Raw genomic sequence first — 17,890 nt, forward strand, 5'->3', positions numbered from 1 at the left:
AGTGATTCTCTTGCCTCAGCCTCCCGAGTAGCTGGGATTGCAAGCATCCACTACCATGCCTGGCTAATTTTTGTATTTTTAGTAGAGATGGTGTTTCGCCATGTTGTTCAGGCTTGTGTTGAACTCCTGATCTCAGGTGATCCGCCCACCTCAGCCTCCCAAAGTCCTGGGATTACAGGTGTGAGCCACCGCGCCCGGCCAGAATGCAGGTTTTAGGAGCAGGGATTCTGGAGCCAGACACCCAGGCTCTGCCACTTGTTAACTGTAGGACTTTGGACAAGTTGTTTCACCTACATGTGTGTAGATATGTACTGCATATAAAGCACATAGAACAATTCACACTGTGCTCATCACCAGCTTTTACCTAAGTCGCTGCCTCTGTGCCCAGCACACACAAAAATAGAAACTCAATAATTGGCAACAGTGATCATTCTAAGGAGGCCTGCATGTTCCCTGACCTCTGCTCTACCCTACCCAGAGTCCTGTGTATCTCAGCTCCAGGAGGGGGAGAGTCCTTTCTCAAGATGCCCCAACTGCCATCTGCCCTTCAGTTCTCTAGAACATAAAAGGACCAGGGAAGCCCCACATGGAGGTAGCACTTGGGCTTTCCCATGGGAGTGGGGAGTAGGATTGGTTCCGTGCAGCCCATCTCTCTCTTGGCATCAGTGACCCCAACCAAGCACAGGCCTCCCACTGCTAGGAAAGCAGAACTGTCCTCTCTCAGGGAAGACGGTTTTATTTAGTAGAGTTTTCATGGTAGGGAATCAGGTACTGCTGTGAAGGTGGTGGAGACAGAAACACCCCTGAACCCTTGGGGCTGCTCTTGAACAAGGCAGGTGCAGGTGTTAGGGCCCCTCAGCTCTCTGCCCTCGGCTTCGATGTCTTCTCCTCTGCGTTCTGGCTTGAATGCATCCGGAGGACTTGAGCTTCTCCAATGTACTCTAGTGGGAGGAGAGACAGTAGGCAGGAGACGACCGGAAAGGTGGGGCCCCCACCTGGGAGCTGCAGGTGGATGTGTGAGTGCTGAGGGGAAGGTCTGAGTCAAGCCCAGCTCCTGCTCTCAGCTCTGCTGGTGACCGAGGAGGGAATCCAACCTGAGAGGAATGGAGCGAATGGAATCCAACCTCTCTTCTTTCAACATCCAAGTAACAAATATCAATGAGATGCCTACTCTGTGCCTCTCTGCCAGGCACTCTGGACCTCTGATGGTCTAATCAGGGAGAATAATATACATTGAGGATGTGTTTCCTCTTCTCTCCCCTCCAGCCTGCTGCCACCCCTGCCCCCCATTCTAGTCTAAGGCACCGGGATGACTGCAGCAGCCTCTCCTTGGTCTCCCTCACCCATTCTTGTCCCCCATAGTCCATGCTGCACACAGTAGCCAGAGGGGGCATGCACACTCTGCTCATAACCCTCTTCTGCACCCATGCACACACCTCGCCTTTACCGCAGGCCAGCTCCTCCCACCTGTCTCATGCCTCCCTTACCACTGTCCCCCACCCAGAAGGCCCCAGCCACCATGGTCTGCTTGCTTCTCCACCAGCACACCAAGAGGTGGGAGCTTTGCTGGTTGGCTCTTCCTAGACTTGGGTAGAGCTGTATCTTTCCTGCCGTTCAGCTCTAGAAGCCCTCTTCCCACCTGCCAGTCCTTCTCACTACTGACCACAGAGCCCTGTTATTCTCCTTACAGTATCTGTCTCCACTCCTCCCCAGGTGTTTTAATTTGTTGTCTGTATTCCTCCTTGCTGGGATGTAAGTTCCGTGACAGCAGGAACTTGTCTGAATTCTTCCTCAATGATCCTCAGAGCTCAGCACATTGTGGGTGCTCAATAAATATTTGTTAATGAATGAATATGAATAAGTGAATGAATAGATGAAATGAGCAGCTTCCTTGGGCAGCGACTCATCTCCAAGTTGACTGGAATCCCCCGAGAAATCCAGCCAGAGTGGGCCTTGGTGAGCCCCCCGAATGACCCACTACTTGGAATCTTACCTGGTTTTTCGCTTTTTGTAAAAGGTGATATCTTCGTTTTCTTCGGGGATTGACTGTGACCAAACACAAAGAAGGGGCTGGGAAGGTCATGCTGGAAACCTGACCCCACGGGTGGCAGGGGAGATGGGGAGGTGGGGAAGGTGGTGCAGGTGCAGTCAGCTGTCTGCTCCAGGGAGAGGCAAGAGTCACCCCTCCTGGAGGGCCAGAAAACATCTGTCCATGACTAGCACCCAGGTGGCCTTCCTATGTTGCCCCAGGCCAGACCCAGACAACTGTGGCCCTGCTGTCTGCAGTTAGTTCCACTGGGAAGCAAGGCCCTCCTGTCTCTGGAGAAACAGGGCATGGGCTCTGCATCAGCCCTCCCCCTAGCCCTCACTCACTCGCTCCACTGGTTTCCTTGTGGACTTCCCTTTGAGTGGGCAAGACAAGAACCCTGCGTCTTGAATGAATTAAAAGTATGAAAGATGCTCTTCCATCTTGTATTGGGCTTTACATCTCCCCATGCCTTTTTATGAGCCTGATGTTATTTTCCCTCCCTACAACTCTGGGAGGGGGCTTTTGAGAGATAGTTGAAGCTGATGATCGCAGCTGGGAGGTGGTTTGCTCAAGGTCACAGTGAAGCCTGTCTTCCTCACTAGGCGGCTGTTCCTCCTCTGCTCTCTCAGAGTGGAAGGGAACACCAAGTCCAAGGCCATGCAAGAACCCATGACTTCAAGAAACCTCGGTCCACCCCTACCTCTGCTTCTTCTCACCAAGCCCACCCATGCTCCAGACACCTCAAACTTGGCATTCCCCAATTGTATACCTTCCTGACTTCCATGCCTTCACCCAGGCTGGTCCCACTTCCCGGGATGACCTTTTCCCAAGCTTTCATTTGCTCAGTCAAATCCTACCGCTCCTATCAGTGTTTCCCAAACTCCGTTGGAAACACTCAGGTGACTGTTAAAAATACAGGCCCCCCTGCTTCACCCCGGCCTGCTATGTTAGAATCTTTAGGGGTCTGCATTTTTAACAAGCTCCCGGGGAGAATCTGAGTGCTGCTGGCCTTGGGAGTCAGTCGGGTCCAAGACTGAATCCCAGCCCTTCTGCTGACCAGTCAGGTTACTTTGGGTAGGCCATTCTATTGTTCCTGAGCCTCAGTTTTCCCATCTGTAAAATGGAGCTAATACTGCCTCAGTGGGTTGTTGGATGGACTAGAAAAACGTGGAACACCCAGCGGTGTCAGGCAAACTTATCGCTGCTCAGTGTGGCCTTGCTGACTCTCAGGCTCCACTCACCTGCTTTGTGAGGCCTCCCCCAGTTTGTAATTAATCTTTCTCTTCCAGCCATCAGGGCACTTAGTACTGGTATAAAACCACTGCCTTGTGTTAGCATTTTCTCTCTACTCATGTCTTCCCATAGACCAAAGAGCTTCTGAAGAGCTAGGTGTGGCTAATCCAGCCTTATCTGGTTAAAATTGACTCCGGTGGCCCCCTTGGGGTGTCCCCAGCCCTGGCAGTTCGGGGGCTGGTCTGGCTGTGTTGGCCTTGAAGTGGCTTGGGTAGCACTAGAAGGTCCCTGGGGGAGGGGCTGGGCCTCTGCCTCCAGGACAGACTTAGTCAGCCCAGGCCCTGGCCAGTGCCAGGCTCCCTTCTCCAGGTCCCACTGGCCTCACCTGGGAGGACAGAAGGCTGCAGAAGGGCAGGGCGGGGTGCGGGGCCCACCTGCAGGGTGGCTCTTGCTTCTCTTGAGGAGGTTCATGCACTTCTTGAAGCTGGTTTAGGAGCTTTTCGGTAGGGATGGAGACTAGGGGCTGGGGAAGGAGCTGAGCCACTGCTGTCTGCAGGAGTCCCAGAGCGAGGTCTTTTTCTGAAAGCACAGCCCGGGGGCAGTGTCCTCAGCCCCCAGCCCCCTTCCTGTCCCTGTGGTGGGGCCAGAAACAGGGCCTCCATCCAGGGCAGCTTTCTCTAAGCATCCCAACTTCTGCCCTCAGGTCCCCTCGGGAGAGCTCCCCCTTCTCTCCTGGCCCATGTGTGCAGAGCCCCTAGCCCTTTCACATCCCTGTCCTGCCACACGAGGATGTGTATGCCTTGTTCTTGGCCCCAGCTGGCCCTCCTGCCCACCATATCCCTGGGCCCACGCTGGGAAGTCTACTGGGGACCTGCCTTCCTCCTCCTCCTTCTCCTTCACTCTCCTGTCCAGGAAGTCTTCTCCAATTAGCTTCCTGGTTCTCATCACTCCTCACCCTTCTACCCAGATGCACCCCCTACCCACTGTCCCAGTGCGTCCGTGTGTGTATTCCTGTGTTCATGTGTATACACATGCGTAGCCCTATGTGCGTCTACTTGCACCTGTGTGTGTGTGGGTCTCCCAGTGCAACGTGTGAGGGGCTGTGTCTGCTAAGTTCAGTCTTTGGATTTTTTCCTCCCAGGTGCCTAGGCCTGGGGTCAGCATGAAAGAGGGGTCCCCTCCAAGGAGCAGGGGTAAGGAAATCCTGCTGAGGAATTGGGGAGGAGGAAGCAGAGATGCTGTCCAGCTGGGAAGGGTTAGTTTGGGGCTCAAGAGTGGAGGAGAGGCCTCCGTGGAAGGCCCCCTCCAGGGTGGGAGCTGAGGGACATTTGAGTCCTGCAGAACCAGAGATCAAGGGCAGGACCTTGGCAGCCTCCACTGAGACAGTGCTGCGGGGCTGTGTCCTCACCCTTGGGCGGAGCGTAGAGCAGCCAGAACTGGATCGCGCTTAGCGAGTCTGTTTCCAGGATCTGACACAGGAGCTCCAGGACCTGTGGGCAGGAGGCCAGCACATTCCAGCCAGGAGTACAGGCAAGGAGTACAGGCAAATGTAGGTTTGGAGGGCACCAAGGGGACCCTTCCCCCAAAGTGGGCTCCCAGAGGCACCTGCTGGGCTAAACTTGCTCCCACAAGGGTCCGTGCCTTTTCCTCCACATTGGACTTTGCACTTAACAGAGGGCTTTGTCTCACAACAGTCCGGGAGGAAGATTCTTAATCTTCCTGCTGGACGGGTGGAGAATCCGAGGCCCTGAGAGGGGATGCTAGCAGGAAGTTGGTGGCAGAACACAGCCTCAGCGAAAGGCTCTGTGGACCCCACATCCCTGAAGCCTGCTTGGCTGGTTATTCCCTAGGGCCCCTCACTGGGAAGCCAAGGTCCGAGCTGGCCAGTCAGCTCCTCAGAGACACACCAAATCCCACATGCCCAGCGCCTTGGTGTGGGGATTTCAGGAACCCCATGGTACGCCATACCCTAAAAGTCCCGGAGTCTGGGGATGTTGGAAGAGGGGTGGGGGAAGCCCAGAGGGCAGCCTGAGGGGCAGCACAGGCCGGTTCTGCAAACTGCTCAGCACCGGCTCCCTCCTGCAGAGCTGTGGGCATGCTTGGCTCCTTGCTGCATCCTCAGTCTTTGATATCTTTGCTACTTCCGGGCTCATTTTCCCCTGCGTTCTCCAGTCAGTTAGGATAAGGAAAAGATCCAGCTGTGTCTGGGATGGGCTATGGGGGCTCCCTAGGCCAGACTGCTGCTGGTGGCTGTAGCTATGGCAGGCTGGAGTTGGGGCCCGAGGTGAAAGGTGGAAGCCCTGGAGTCCTAGGAAATTGAGGCCCCCTCAGCTCCTGGCGGTCAGTCATCCTAGGACCTGGAGGGGCCCGTCGGTCCCCAGCAGGTCGGCCTCATCCTCAGCAGAGTGGAATCTGGGCTGGGCCTCTCCCCAGGCCTCTGCCTGCTTAGGGGTCCACCCTCGTCCCTAGATGCCCACCCGCTGTGCTGACCCACCCTGACCTGCCCCTGGGCCCTTCTCCATTCTCTGTGTCCAACTTACCTGCCCTGTGCCCCCTCCCCACAGGACCCGAGAACCTAATTCCAGGTGAGGTGAGGCCGCCCTATGGTGGAGAAAGCACCTTAGTCCTGGCTATGCTGCTCCGTCTCAGGGGACCTGACCCATGGACTATCACTTGGCAGGGCCTCGGCCTCCCCATCTGTGGCATGGAGGTGCCGAACCCTGTCTGCTCTATCCACTTTGCTGCATTGTGGCAAGGTTTCAGAGGGAGTGTGTGCCTGACAGTGCTGGTCACAAGGAAGGTGGCAGAATGCTGGGTCTACCTCTGGCCTTTCTTGGAGGACATCTGTGCATTTTCACGGGGACCTCTGATGCCTTCACCCACCGGGATGAGGCATGGAATCATCTCAGGCCTCAATGGGGAAACTTGAGCATGGAGGAGGTGGGCTCTGTGCTCAGTGAAGAACAAGCCAGGCCCCTCGCTGAGTGTGGACACCAGGCTGGGCCTAGCCATGCAGGCTGTGGGGTGCGGCCTGCTGTGATGGGCAGGACCTCCTTCTTCAACCCACCATTGCAGCTCCCTTCACTAACTCAGCAAATGCTACAGCTGGAAGGGACCCTCGACAACAATGCGTTCATGCTTCCAGTGGAGAGATCACGGAACTAGGGCCCAGGGAGGGGAAAGGACTCACATGGAAACCTAGAGGCAGCAGGGGGTCATAGCCCCTGCTGCTGACTCCCCAGGGCTGGAGTTTTCTGTTCTTAACAGTCCTAGGCACCAGTATCCCTGGGAGGGGCCTTGCCCTAAAGCGGTTTGTAAGACCCCTAATGTGGAGAGCCAGGAGCCTGGGAGCAGAACTGGGCCCTCACCAGCAGCTCCTGATCCTGAAGGAGGAAGGCCTGGACTCCTTCATGTCTGCTGGAAGACTGACTCGGCTGGGCCTGGTGAGATCTGCGGCGGCCGACAGCCCGGGTGGAAGCGGGGATGAGCCTCCCAGTCTCTGCTGAGTACTTTGCCCCCTGCTCCCGCAGAGGCTCCTCCTTCTGCTCCTTCTGCTGGGACAAAAGTGGACAGAGACTCCAGGCAGTCAGCAAGAGGGGAGGAAGAGGGCCGAGGGGAGGAGAGGAGCAGGAGGCCGGGTCACAATCCCAGGGCACTTCGCCTCCCAAATCCCAGCATCACAGCGTTGCCAGGGTCCCAGGGTATCATCCAGCTCTGCCACCCCCCACCCTCACCTGCCCTAGACCCCTCCTTGGGCATCCCCGGCCCTCTCTCTGGCAGCTGGCCCTTCCACTCTCAGCTATCATGCTTAAATCAGCAAAAGCTCTTCCTCCTGGAACTCAGTAATGCAGGGTCGATCGCTGGATGCCCGCGGGTGGTTCTCGTTCTCCCTCCCAGGTAGGTCCTCCCTGCTGCTCCTCCCCACACCCATCAGAGATTTGAAAACAGCATCCTGCACCAAGGGCCCACCGCCTACCTTAATTCCCAGCTCAGCTGCCCCCAGGTCTGTCCCAGAGAGGCCTGGTGCCTGGGGCCTCCTGCTCTTGCAATTCCAATTAAGACTGGTGGTATCCTTCCCCCCATTTTAAAGATAAGAAAACAGAGACCCAGACAGCTTAGCTGAGTTGTCCTGAGTGCTGCAGTGAGTTAGTTGTGAGCAGGAATGAGAAGCTGGGCCTCTGCCTGTCCACTCTGGTTGCCCAAGACAAGGGGCAGGACCAGACTGTCCTAAGAGCAATTCCAGTTACCTTCAAGCTGCCTCTCAGGTGACTTTACTGTTTTATCATCAAATGGCACCCATGGGGTCACCCCTATCATGTTTGAAAACCTTCTGAGATTCTCTGCTCCTTATGCGATTAGACACTAAAAATCTTGGCAATTAAGAACAAGCTGCTCCTCCCCACATGCAAAGTCTGCCCCCCCTCACCTTTCCCATTGCTGCCCACTTATAGCCTGGTTTCTGATGATGCCCTGCATTTGCCAGCTTTTGAGCTGCTGTGCTAGGTGCCTCTGCTCGGAACTCCTCAGTCCCCTTGTGAACATCTCACTTAGATATCGAAGGCCCCCAAGTGCCACCTGTCCTAAAACCCCTGCTTGGATTTCTCCACCTAGGTGTGCTCTCTCCCTCACTGTGACCTTTCCCCTGATGTTTGTATGAATCAGTCCCCCCACCCCACCTCTGGTAGGCTGAACTGACTCGGGAGGGATCTCCTTACACAGGGAAGGATCCGTTTCTCCTCTTCCCAGACTAGCTCCTGTGTTCCGCACCCACCTCTTTCTTCTTCAGTTCATCCTCCTTGGTGAGGAAGGCCACCCGGGAAGCTAGCTCCTTCAACTCCTTCTTCCAGGCTTCTGGGAGGAGGGGACAAGGTCCTGCCAACTGAAGTCAGGGGCCCTCCTCCCCTCCCTGTGCCACCAGGCCTTGGTAGAGGAGTCTGCTCTCCTTCCTGGCCTCCCTGCCTGGATCTTAAAGGGAAAGGGGGAGGCGGTGCCCTGGAGGGAAAAGGATCTGGATTCACACCATGGGTGGTGGTTGTGGCAGTGGGTGGGGTGCGGGGGTGGGGCATTGCTTTCCTTCTAGCAGGGGCTGATGTTGATGTCCTAGCCTGTGGCATTTCTAGGGGATGCTGGAGAATATTTGGTTACCTGTGCCAAGATGCACATGGTTTAATCTAGCTTTGCCTCTTTTAGATCCCTGAGGCCAAGACTGAAGCTGAGGAGATACAGATGGGCCTGTTATTAAGAAATCAAACTACTCCCTGGAGAGGGTGGCAAAGAGAGCAGCAGCCAGCCTTCCAAGTCTCTCTGCCCTGCATTGGCAGCCCCAGCCCCTTCTCCAGGATCTCTTCCCTGTCCCCACCAAACTGGCTTCCAGCACCTCAGTGGTGGAAAGGATAATGCTTGGCAGAGCAGAGACCTCTGAAACGCCAAGCCAGCACTGTGGCTGATTGTTCTGGTTGGCCAATGCCTGAGCACACAAGCTACTAAATATTCCCTATAGCATTCTGGCCTACAGCTGCCAGTCACATGACTGCAGGCTCAACATCTGCTTGCCCTCTGTGTGTTATTACTCCTCAAGCACCTCAAATCCAAGCAGGGGTGCATTTCTGCTGGCTAGGACTTGCTGGGTGGGGAGTAATGCAGAGATTAGGCTGTCCAAGGAAATGGGAGAAAAAGTGGGGTTCCCCCAACAGACCTCACTGACCTAAGAGCGATGGCCCTTTCCTTCTGGGCACCCACCCAAGTGAGGCAGCCTTGGGGAGAGGCATGAGCCCCAGGGTAGAGGGAGGCATGGCCCAAGTACCCACCAGAAGAAAGCTGGGGGTTCCGATTAGACTGTGGGTCTCCAATGGGGACAGAGATGGTGGGTATCCCCATTTGACAGCCGGAAAAGACAGTTGACTCAGGCAAGGGGGCTGGAAAATCCCTGACGACACAGACAGGCTTCCCGGTGAGATCTGCAAAGGGTTAGAGGCTGTGGGAAGGGAGGCTTAGGTGGACCTTAAGAGCTCCAGGAGGCAGGGAAGAGGCTGAGAGGCAGGGTGATTCCGGCTCCACCTCTTCCAGTAACCACCAGCTGATAGATTATCAGAGCTGGGAGGGCATTGTAACCACCTAGACCAGCGACCGCCTCACCCACGGGGGGATCCTAGAATGGACAGGGGAAAGGCCTGCTCAGGGCCACACTGTGATTTGGGCAGAGGTGAGACAAGAACTTAGGCTTCCTGGGCCCCTAGTCCTGAGGATCTTCTGATTTCCTATGACAGGGCAACAAATTGCCGATGTGAGTACAAACGGGTAGGCAGACAGCTTAAAGATGAGAATGCTGGGGCGAGGGCATTATGTCACAGTTCATGATGGGAGAGGCCTGGGCTCACATGACAGGGAGAGAGATTGAGCCACAACCTCTGCAGAAAACTTCTGCTTTGGTCAGCCTGTGCAAGGCTCCGTGCAGGGCAGCCTGGAGGTAGTGGGGGCCGTTTGTACTTGAGGACCCTTCTGGCTAACCCTGGGTGATTATTATATCACTATGGACAGTGAGGCTTGAAGATCGGCCTGGCAAGGACCTAGCAGGGCTGCTGTCTCCTCCCTGAAACACTTCCCTTTTGGTGCCAGGACTCCTCACTCTTGTCCTGGCTCACTACCTCTCCTCATCTCCTCTGCCGACTTCTCATCTTTTCAACCTCTTAATCCTGGGGTCCCCAGGGACCTGTCCCCAGGTTTTTCTCTCCTGTAGCTACATGGACTCCTTGGGGATCCTACCCAGGCCCACCACTTGAAACACCCCCTCTCGAATGGCTCTCACGTCTGTGTCTCTGCCCTGAACTCCAGATCCGACTGCACCCCCGTACTTCCACCTGGAGGTCTAGAAAGCATCTCGCATCACCCATCTCCCACATCAGAAACCAAACCTCTGATTCCTCCCAGCCTACACTAGCCCTTCTGCACATTTCCCTGCCTCAGTCAATGTACTCCAGTTTCCCAGGTGCTCAGGCCAAAAATCTAAGTCGGCCTTGACTCTTCTCTTCCTCTCACACTCCACTTTTAATCAATCGCCGAGTCCTACTGACTTTACATTTCACATATCTCCAGGATAGAGCCACTGAGTCTTCCACTTCTAGCCCCTGGTCCAAGCCACACTTAAGACAGAGGCCAGGATGACCTTGTTAAAACATCTCACTTCTGTGCTCTCAGCCTTCCAAGGGCTCCAGCTGATTCAGGAAAGTGGCTTAATGGTGACAATAGTGGCCCAAATGCCTACCTGATCTGGGCCCACTGTCTCCCTGATGCCTTCTCCGTTCTCCTCTCCTACTTTACTCCAGCCAGACCAGCTTCTGCTTCCTTGCTGCTGCTCCAACAGAGTGGGAGCGCTCTTGCCTTCTGGACTTTGTATTTACTGATCTACCTGCCTGAGACATCTTTCCCCTGCTGTGTGCATAGTTCCTGTGTAGTTCTTTGCTCAAATGTCATGTTAATGGCCATGTCTTCTGTGACCACCTTTCAAAAATAGCTATCTTCCCACTGCAGCCTGGGCACTTGACAGCTTCCCCATCTCCCATCCCTCCCCACTGGAGGTCAGCTCCAGGAGGGGGGCCACCATGTCTGTCTTGTTCACTGTTGTATCCCCAAGGCCTAAAAAAGTGCCTAGCCAATAGTTCACACTCAATAAATATTTGATGGCTGGCTGGATGGCTGAGTGGCTGACATGGCCTAAGTTAGAGAACGTAAGAGAACACAGCACTGCTCCAGGACAGAACTTATCCCTTTCTCTGATTTGTAAAATGGGAGAACCCAGCAGTCAGCGGAATCTGTAGGGAACCTGTCACCCACCCTTGGAGGCTTCTCTCCTGCCCACTGAGCACAGTCCTGGCTGGGTTCTTTGGCAGCCCTGGGATCCTGGACCCCATCCTCTCTGGGCCCCAGCCTGGAAACGGGCTGCCATCAATTCTTGCTTCCCAGTTCTCAAGACCAATTAGTGATACTCCCTCTGCTCCCACCCCAACCAGCCAGGCCCTACCTTGGATGTGGGTCACGTGCTGGGGGTGTGGGTGGTGCCGGGAGAAGAAGGAGTGGTGACTGAGGCGTCCAAAGCAGTAGGTGCCAGGGGTTTGGGGCTTTGGGGTCCTCAATGCCCGGCGGATCCGCTCGAAATCCACAATCCCTGGGATCACCAGTTCTTTCTGTGGCCCACTGTCCCTGGGGCTCCTTGGCTTGTGCCCTGACTTCTTCTCCAGTTTCAGCTCAGCCTTTGGACTGAAGGAGGGGGTTTCAGGAGAAGCTAATGGAGTCTCCTCTGGCAGTGGGCCCACCTGGGCTCAGAGCTCAGTGCTTGTTACGGAACCCCTTCCTGAGGAGCTCTGAAATCTGGTTTCCTGGGTTTCACCACCACCCCCATAGCACCAAAATCTAGGCCTCCCCCAGAGTCCTTTCCCAACTGGTGCAATCCTGTCCTGGTTAGTCTTCCTTATCAGGGAGCTAGCATCCATTTGAGGGAACTCAGACTCTCCCAGCACCCCAGTTTTTTCCCAGAGACCATATCTGAAACCAGAAAGAGAAGCTGCAGACCCACCTACTCATCAAAATACCCAGGATGGAGCAAAGTCACCTTATATACATCCCTGGGGATGGGGATGGTCTCAACAGGGGCCTCTCCCCAAGCCAGACTGTGGACAGCCCAGAGGCCAGCTATAGGCTGTCATCCTCCCCCATGCACTCAGGAGTAGTCTTGGCTCAGACTCAGCGTCCAGAGGCCAGAGCTGGAGCTTAGGCCAGACCAGACCAGCAAGTTCTGTTCCCATGGGGGTCCCTCCTAGGAGAGGAAGAGCTGACGCAGCAGCTACTGGGGCTGTGGCGCTGAGGGAAGCTTCAAGCTCTGTTTTGCTTTGCTGGAGACAAGCCAGCTTGGGTCCTCTCTCCTCTACCCCACACCCCTCCCCTTCCTGAGGACGCTATGCATCTGCCCTTGGAGGAAGGTCAAGATCAGCAAAGGTGGGCCAGTCCCCACTGGAGGCCTGCTGGGACCACCTGCCTGATCGCTGTCTGCATGCCCTTCTCACGGTGGCCCTGGCTGAAGGGAGTCCTTTTGGAGTACAGATGAACTCTGGATGTGCTAAGCAAGGCGTGCTGCCCCCGGACCCTCTGAGGACTCCACTGGCTTGGCCCCTGAGTTTCCTGTTCCATTCTCCATTCGCCTCTAAGGGATCTGGGGCTGAAAGAAATAAAGCAAACCTTCTCTGAAAGTTGCAGTTAGCTGTCCTCTTCTACCCCCAAGTAACAGAGGAAGTCACCTCCTGAGAACCCCTGGAACTCCTTTGCTCAGTGCTTCTAGCACCCGCTCAAGTCTTTTCCCTGCCCAGGAGGGGCAAAGCCCATTACCTGGGCTAACTTGAGCCTGAGGACCCATTGGGGGGTCTGGCTGACCGGCAGCAGAAGTCCAGTAAGAACCACCTCTCTTGGACTCCTAATCTGTTGAGATCCCCCAAGGCCACCTTTGTCTTCTACCCTGCCCTACCCCAAGCCCTCCTCAGTCAGCAGGGTGGGCATTTGGAGCCTCACCTCATCAGTGGATAATCAGCCAATTGAACATCTGTAGCCATTGTATGCTTTTTAACAGACTAAAGGCCAGTGCACTTAATACTAGTGTTGAGGATGCAGAACAGGAACTCTCACGAACTGGTGGTGGAAGTGTAAACGGGAACAGGCACTTTAGGGGGAGAAATGGTAATATCTTTTAAAATTGAGCATTTGCATGCTGTATCACCCAGCAATTTCTTTCCCAGATATAAGAGAAATTCTTATAGATGTACAACAGGGGCTACTTATAAGAATATTCATACAAACACTGTTCAAAATAGCAAAAACCTGGTGGCAACCCAAATGTCTGATGGCAGGAGAATGGATAAATAAGCTGTGGTGCATTCAGACAATGGGATACTTTATTGCTATGAAAATAAATGAGCCACAGCCACATGTAACAACATGGATGAATCTTATAATCAGTATGAGAAAACTTAACAATTCTTGGTTTTGGGATGTTATATTTATGCAATCTTATTAACTCAATTTACTTTTTATTAATTACTATTAAATCGGCTGCAGTAGAACAAGATATATGCATTTGAAACAATACAATTGTTGTCATCCACTATATATAATGTGTGGATAATATAAAATAACTACTAAACAGTATAAATGTTGTGTTTAAAAACATATTATTTTTCTTTCATAAATGGTTTAGTTTATGTGTGTTCCAGAGGACCACATAGCCTGAGATCCTTTCTAAAAATAAAAGTTTAAAAGCAAGCAAAATGATCATGAACATGCGATAAAACAGCAACAACAGCATCAAACAAGGAAATGCTAAGCACGAAATTCACATAGTGGCTATTTCTGAGGGAAGGCGGGGAGGGGACGTGTGCAGGAGAAGCGCATATAAGGAGATGTGTTAGTGATGATGTTCTTGTTCTTGGTTTGGGTGGTGTATTTGCTTGTGTTTATTATATTATTAAATAAACTAATTAAATGGCATAGATGAAAGATGATAGGTGTCAAAACCAAGAATTATGATTAAATCTATGGACCTGAATATATATATCTAGCCAAAGTGCTAGGGATGGGGTTGGGACAGGACATCAGTGCATTCTGAGAATTAACCCTCAGAGTCACAGAATCTGCAAGGGACCCCAGAGATCTCCCAATGCCAGCCTTCATCAGGTAGTGGGATGGGTTGGAGTTGTCTGAGATCAGGGAAGCAGGGGAGATTTGCTGAGGTCACACAGAAGGAACCAGAGCCCGGGCAGTCTGACTCACAGTTTGCTGATCTTTTCTTTCCTTAAAAGGAAGCTCCAGACATCCTTGATGTCAGGTACTGGGCTCTAGAGTACTGAGATGCTACAATCTTGAGAACAGGATATGTGGAAGCCCCAAATCCTCCTGCCTATGGGAAAAAGTACTCTTTAGAACAGAGACTTGCAAATGTGTTTGGCTGTGATGACAGTAAGAAATTCTTTATGTCATGATCCAATTCACACATGGGTTTGTGTGTGTGTGTGAAACTAAAACAATAATATCCTGAAGCAATATTTATCCGTACTACATATGATGCACACTGATATTTTTACCCTATTTTTGGTTTTTATTTCTTAAATGTTAGATATGATCCATTAAATTGATCTAATAAGCCACCAGGGGGTCATAACCCACAGCGGCTGTAGAGAGGCTGACAGGGACTCTAGTAGGCCAAGCCTGCCTTGTCCAGAGCGGGACAGGTGGGACCCCAGTGTAGTCTGCCCTGCCCTGCCCCTGCTCTCTGTCCCTGGGGCCCCAGCCAGCCAGGCAGAGGGGTCTGAGGGCTCCCATCAATCCAGCCACAAAACTTCCCTTTCTACCTCTGCCCTTCTGGGCTGTCCAGGGTCCATCTCCTCTCCCGAGAGGTCCCTGGACTCACCAAGGCAGTGCCCGCTACAGCATGTGTACGAGAAGCCCTGCTGTCCTAGCAGGAAGGAGCAAGAGGACAAATCGAGGGGAAGGCGGTGGGTTCTGTGGGCAAGTCTGCCTGCTTTGTGACACTGAGCCCAGTGGTTGCTAGGTTACCCTGTTCCCACAACTCCAGAACCTCTGCCCAGCACCCCTCTACCACATCCCCTGCCTGTCTCCCCCTCCTGGAAGGGTAGACAAGGGCTAAGGACCTTCTGTCCCTCCTGACTTCCCTGCTGCCTCCCATCCAACACTTTCAATGGGGGCCAAGGGAGAGAAGGAGAGTCTGGGGCTGGTTTTAGCCAGCGAGAAGCGGATGGAGGCGGAACGCTGGCAGAGGACGTTGGTGGGCTGCGTCCCAGCTTCATCAGCCCCACCTGGCCTGACCCCACCACACAGGGGTCGGCTTCCATGCATCTTGGTTCTGGGGACCCATTCTCAGGGAGGTGGGTCTTACAAGTAGAGAAGATGACAGCCCACATTACCCAGAGGGACCCCAGCCCCTCTCTCTGCATGATAGCTGGGTGGGAAGATTCTGGGCTTGCATTTGGACAGGTGTTTTAATCAGATTTCAACATCCCATAGACACGTTACCTTGGGTAAGTCACCGGGACTGCCACAGATGCAAAATAGTGGGAAGAATCCTTGCTTCGAGTCCCTATTCTGCTACTTCTCTGAGCCTTAGTTCCCATATCTCTAAAATGGAGATGATGATACTGCACTTATTCTCACAGGATGTTTGAGAATATTAAGTGAGTTGATATATATTAAAGCGTTTCAAACAGTATCTGCCCCCAAGTATAATTTCTTACTATTATTGCCTTCTCTGGGTCTATAAAATGGGATATCCTCACCTACTTCTGTGGTTGTTCTGAAGACAAGCTAATGGAAGTGAAGCCTTTAGTTGTATGTCTGGCACACAAGAGATGCTCAAAAAGGATAATAATCATCATTATTATTGGTAACTTGATGGAGGTAGTAGGATGAGTCCTTTGTCTGAGAACTATCTTAGGTAGTTCACTATTTCTCTGAGGCTCAACTTGGACACCTGTCAAATGGGGGTAAGGATAGTTCTTAGCTGACAGGGCTGTAACTCAATCAGATCCCGGGAGGGGTGTAGACAGGCTCTGTAAACTATGGGAAGGCTTGCAGACAGTGCTGGGTGCTGTCCCTCAGAATGATGAGGTGGGCTTTTCCCAGGGCCTTTGCTCTCAGCACCCCTGGCTTCATACTGGTGCCCTGGGGCTTCCAGACTCTGTGTCTTTTCTCTGGGGAGCAAGAAAAGGAAGGTGGGTAGCTAGAGGCAAACCCAAGTCCTTCAAAAGTTCTGCCCCTCCCAGCTAAGGGGTGGGGATTCATACCACTCTGGTGGCCCCCTGAGGGCTGTCCTCTGGTCTTGGCCTACTCCAAATGCCCACCCATCCTTCGGCAGGTCAGGATGTTCCCTGGCTTTTTCTGGGCCTGTCTCTGCAGGAATAAGGTGACTCTTTTGAAATCATACTGAAAACCCCCTCTTCCATACTTCTGGGCATCCTGGCAGCTGTGAAGATAGATGATATAGCATTTGGGAGAAGAGAGGCTTTCTTCCCCGTGACAAGCCACTCCTCCCTCCTGCTTTCAGCACTCTTGTGGCATTTCCCACCACGTGAGCTGACTCAGCTGAGATGAAAACCCACTCTCATCCTCCCCACTGGTGCCTTGTAATGCTTCAACTATGTTATTTACAATCGAGCATGGGGGTCTGCATAGGGACTGCAGCTGGGGGGATGAAGGGGTTCCTCAGGAAATGTCTTCAACACTGGTTTGTAAAAGAAGAACTGAGGAAACTCTTCTGACTCCTTTGTGGAGTGTCAAAAACTGTAGAGAGATCTGTCAGCCTGAGAGTGATTTGAGGTACAGTCCTTGGCCTGGATGACTCAGTCATGACAGAGGCAATAGAAACTTCATGGAACACTTTCTATGTGCCAGGCACTGTGCCAACCTCTTAGATATATTACCTCATGTAATCCTATAGATGCAGAAATTAATGATCAGATACATCTTTAGTTATTTGTGTTGCAAATATATTCTCTCCTTTGTGTCTTGCTTGTCTGTGTCTACATGCAGTCTTTTGATAAAGAGAATTCCTAATTTTAACATAACCCAGTTTATCAGTTTTGTCCTTAATGGTTAGTGGGTTTTGTGTTTTAAGAGATCTTTGCCTACCCAAGGTTATGAAGATAATTCTCCTTTATTATTTTCTGAAGATTTACTGTTTTGCTGTTCATGTTTAGATCTACAATCAATACAGAATTGATTTTTGTGTTTGGTGTAAGATAGGAGTCAAAATTTATATATATTTTTTCCATATAAATATCCATTTGACCCAGTACCATTACTTAAAACATTGTCCTTATCTCTGCAGTACCATCTTTAACAAAATTCAAGTATCCGTATATGTGTGGGCCTGTCTCTGGACTTTCTATCTACCAATGCACCAACACTATATTCTCTTAATTACTGTAGCTTTAAATACATCTTGATGTCTATATAAGTGGTATAAGACTTCCAGCTTTGTTTTTTTAAGAGTGTCTTGGATATTCTAGTTCCTTTGCCTTTCCATACAAATTTTAGAATAATCTTATTGATATCTACAAACATTTTTGTTTAGATTTTTACAGGAATCAGGTTAAACTTCTGTATCAATTCGGGGAGAATGGACATCTTTACCATGTTGAGTCTTCCAGTCCATGAACATAGAATGTCTCTCCATTTATTTAAATATTCTTTGATTACTTTAATCAGCATTTTATAGTTTTCAGCATAAAAGCCGTGGACATGTTTTGTTAGATTTTCACCTATTTCAGTTTTTGTTTTTAAAGGAACTGTAAATGGTATGGTATTTTAAATTTTGGTGTCCATATATGCATTGCTAGTATATAGAAACACTATTAATTTTGTATGTTAGTTTGTATCCTGCAACCTTGCTGAACTCACTTATTAGTTTCTGGAGATATGTTGTAGATTCCCTGGAATTTTCTACGTAGATAATAATATCATCTGCAAATAGGGACAGTTTTCTTTCTTTCTTTCTTTCCCATATATATGCTTTTTCTTCTCTTCTCTTCTCTTCTCTTGTCTTACTGCACTGCCTAGAACTTCCAATACTAAGTT

At 51.8% G+C, this 17,890-nt stretch overlaps 1 protein-coding gene across 31 annotated transcripts; it reads right to left on the reverse strand.

The window, feature by feature from the left end:
• Positions 1–718: 718 nt before the first annotated feature.
• On the reverse strand, positions 719–14,847 carry TBATA (thymus, brain and testes associated). Of its 31 annotated transcripts, none has more exons than XM_054659460.2 (13): positions 14,709–14,847; positions 14,072–14,198; positions 12,818–12,965; positions 12,291–12,470; positions 11,280–11,515; positions 9,070–9,219; positions 8,034–8,113; positions 7,239–7,334; positions 6,631–6,813; positions 4,671–4,752; positions 3,697–3,841; positions 1,994–2,046; positions 719–941 (listed from the first exon to the last, which is right to left on the reverse strand). In XM_054659460.2, exons 3-13 carry the CDS (start codon positions 12,856–12,858, stop codon positions 856–858), a joined length of 1,332 nt encoding a protein of 443 aa, XP_054515435.1. In that variant the 5' UTR covers positions 12,859–12,965; positions 14,072–14,198; positions 14,709–14,847; the 3' UTR covers positions 719–855.
• Between the last annotated feature and the right edge of the window lie 3,043 nt (positions 14,848–17,890).

This window comes from Pan troglodytes, chromosome 8 (genome assembly GCF_028858775.2).
Source record: "Pan troglodytes isolate AG18354 chromosome 8, NHGRI_mPanTro3-v2.0_pri, whole genome shotgun sequence".
In the NCBI taxonomy this organism is placed as follows: domain Eukaryota; kingdom Metazoa; phylum Chordata; class Mammalia; order Primates; family Hominidae; genus Pan; species Pan troglodytes.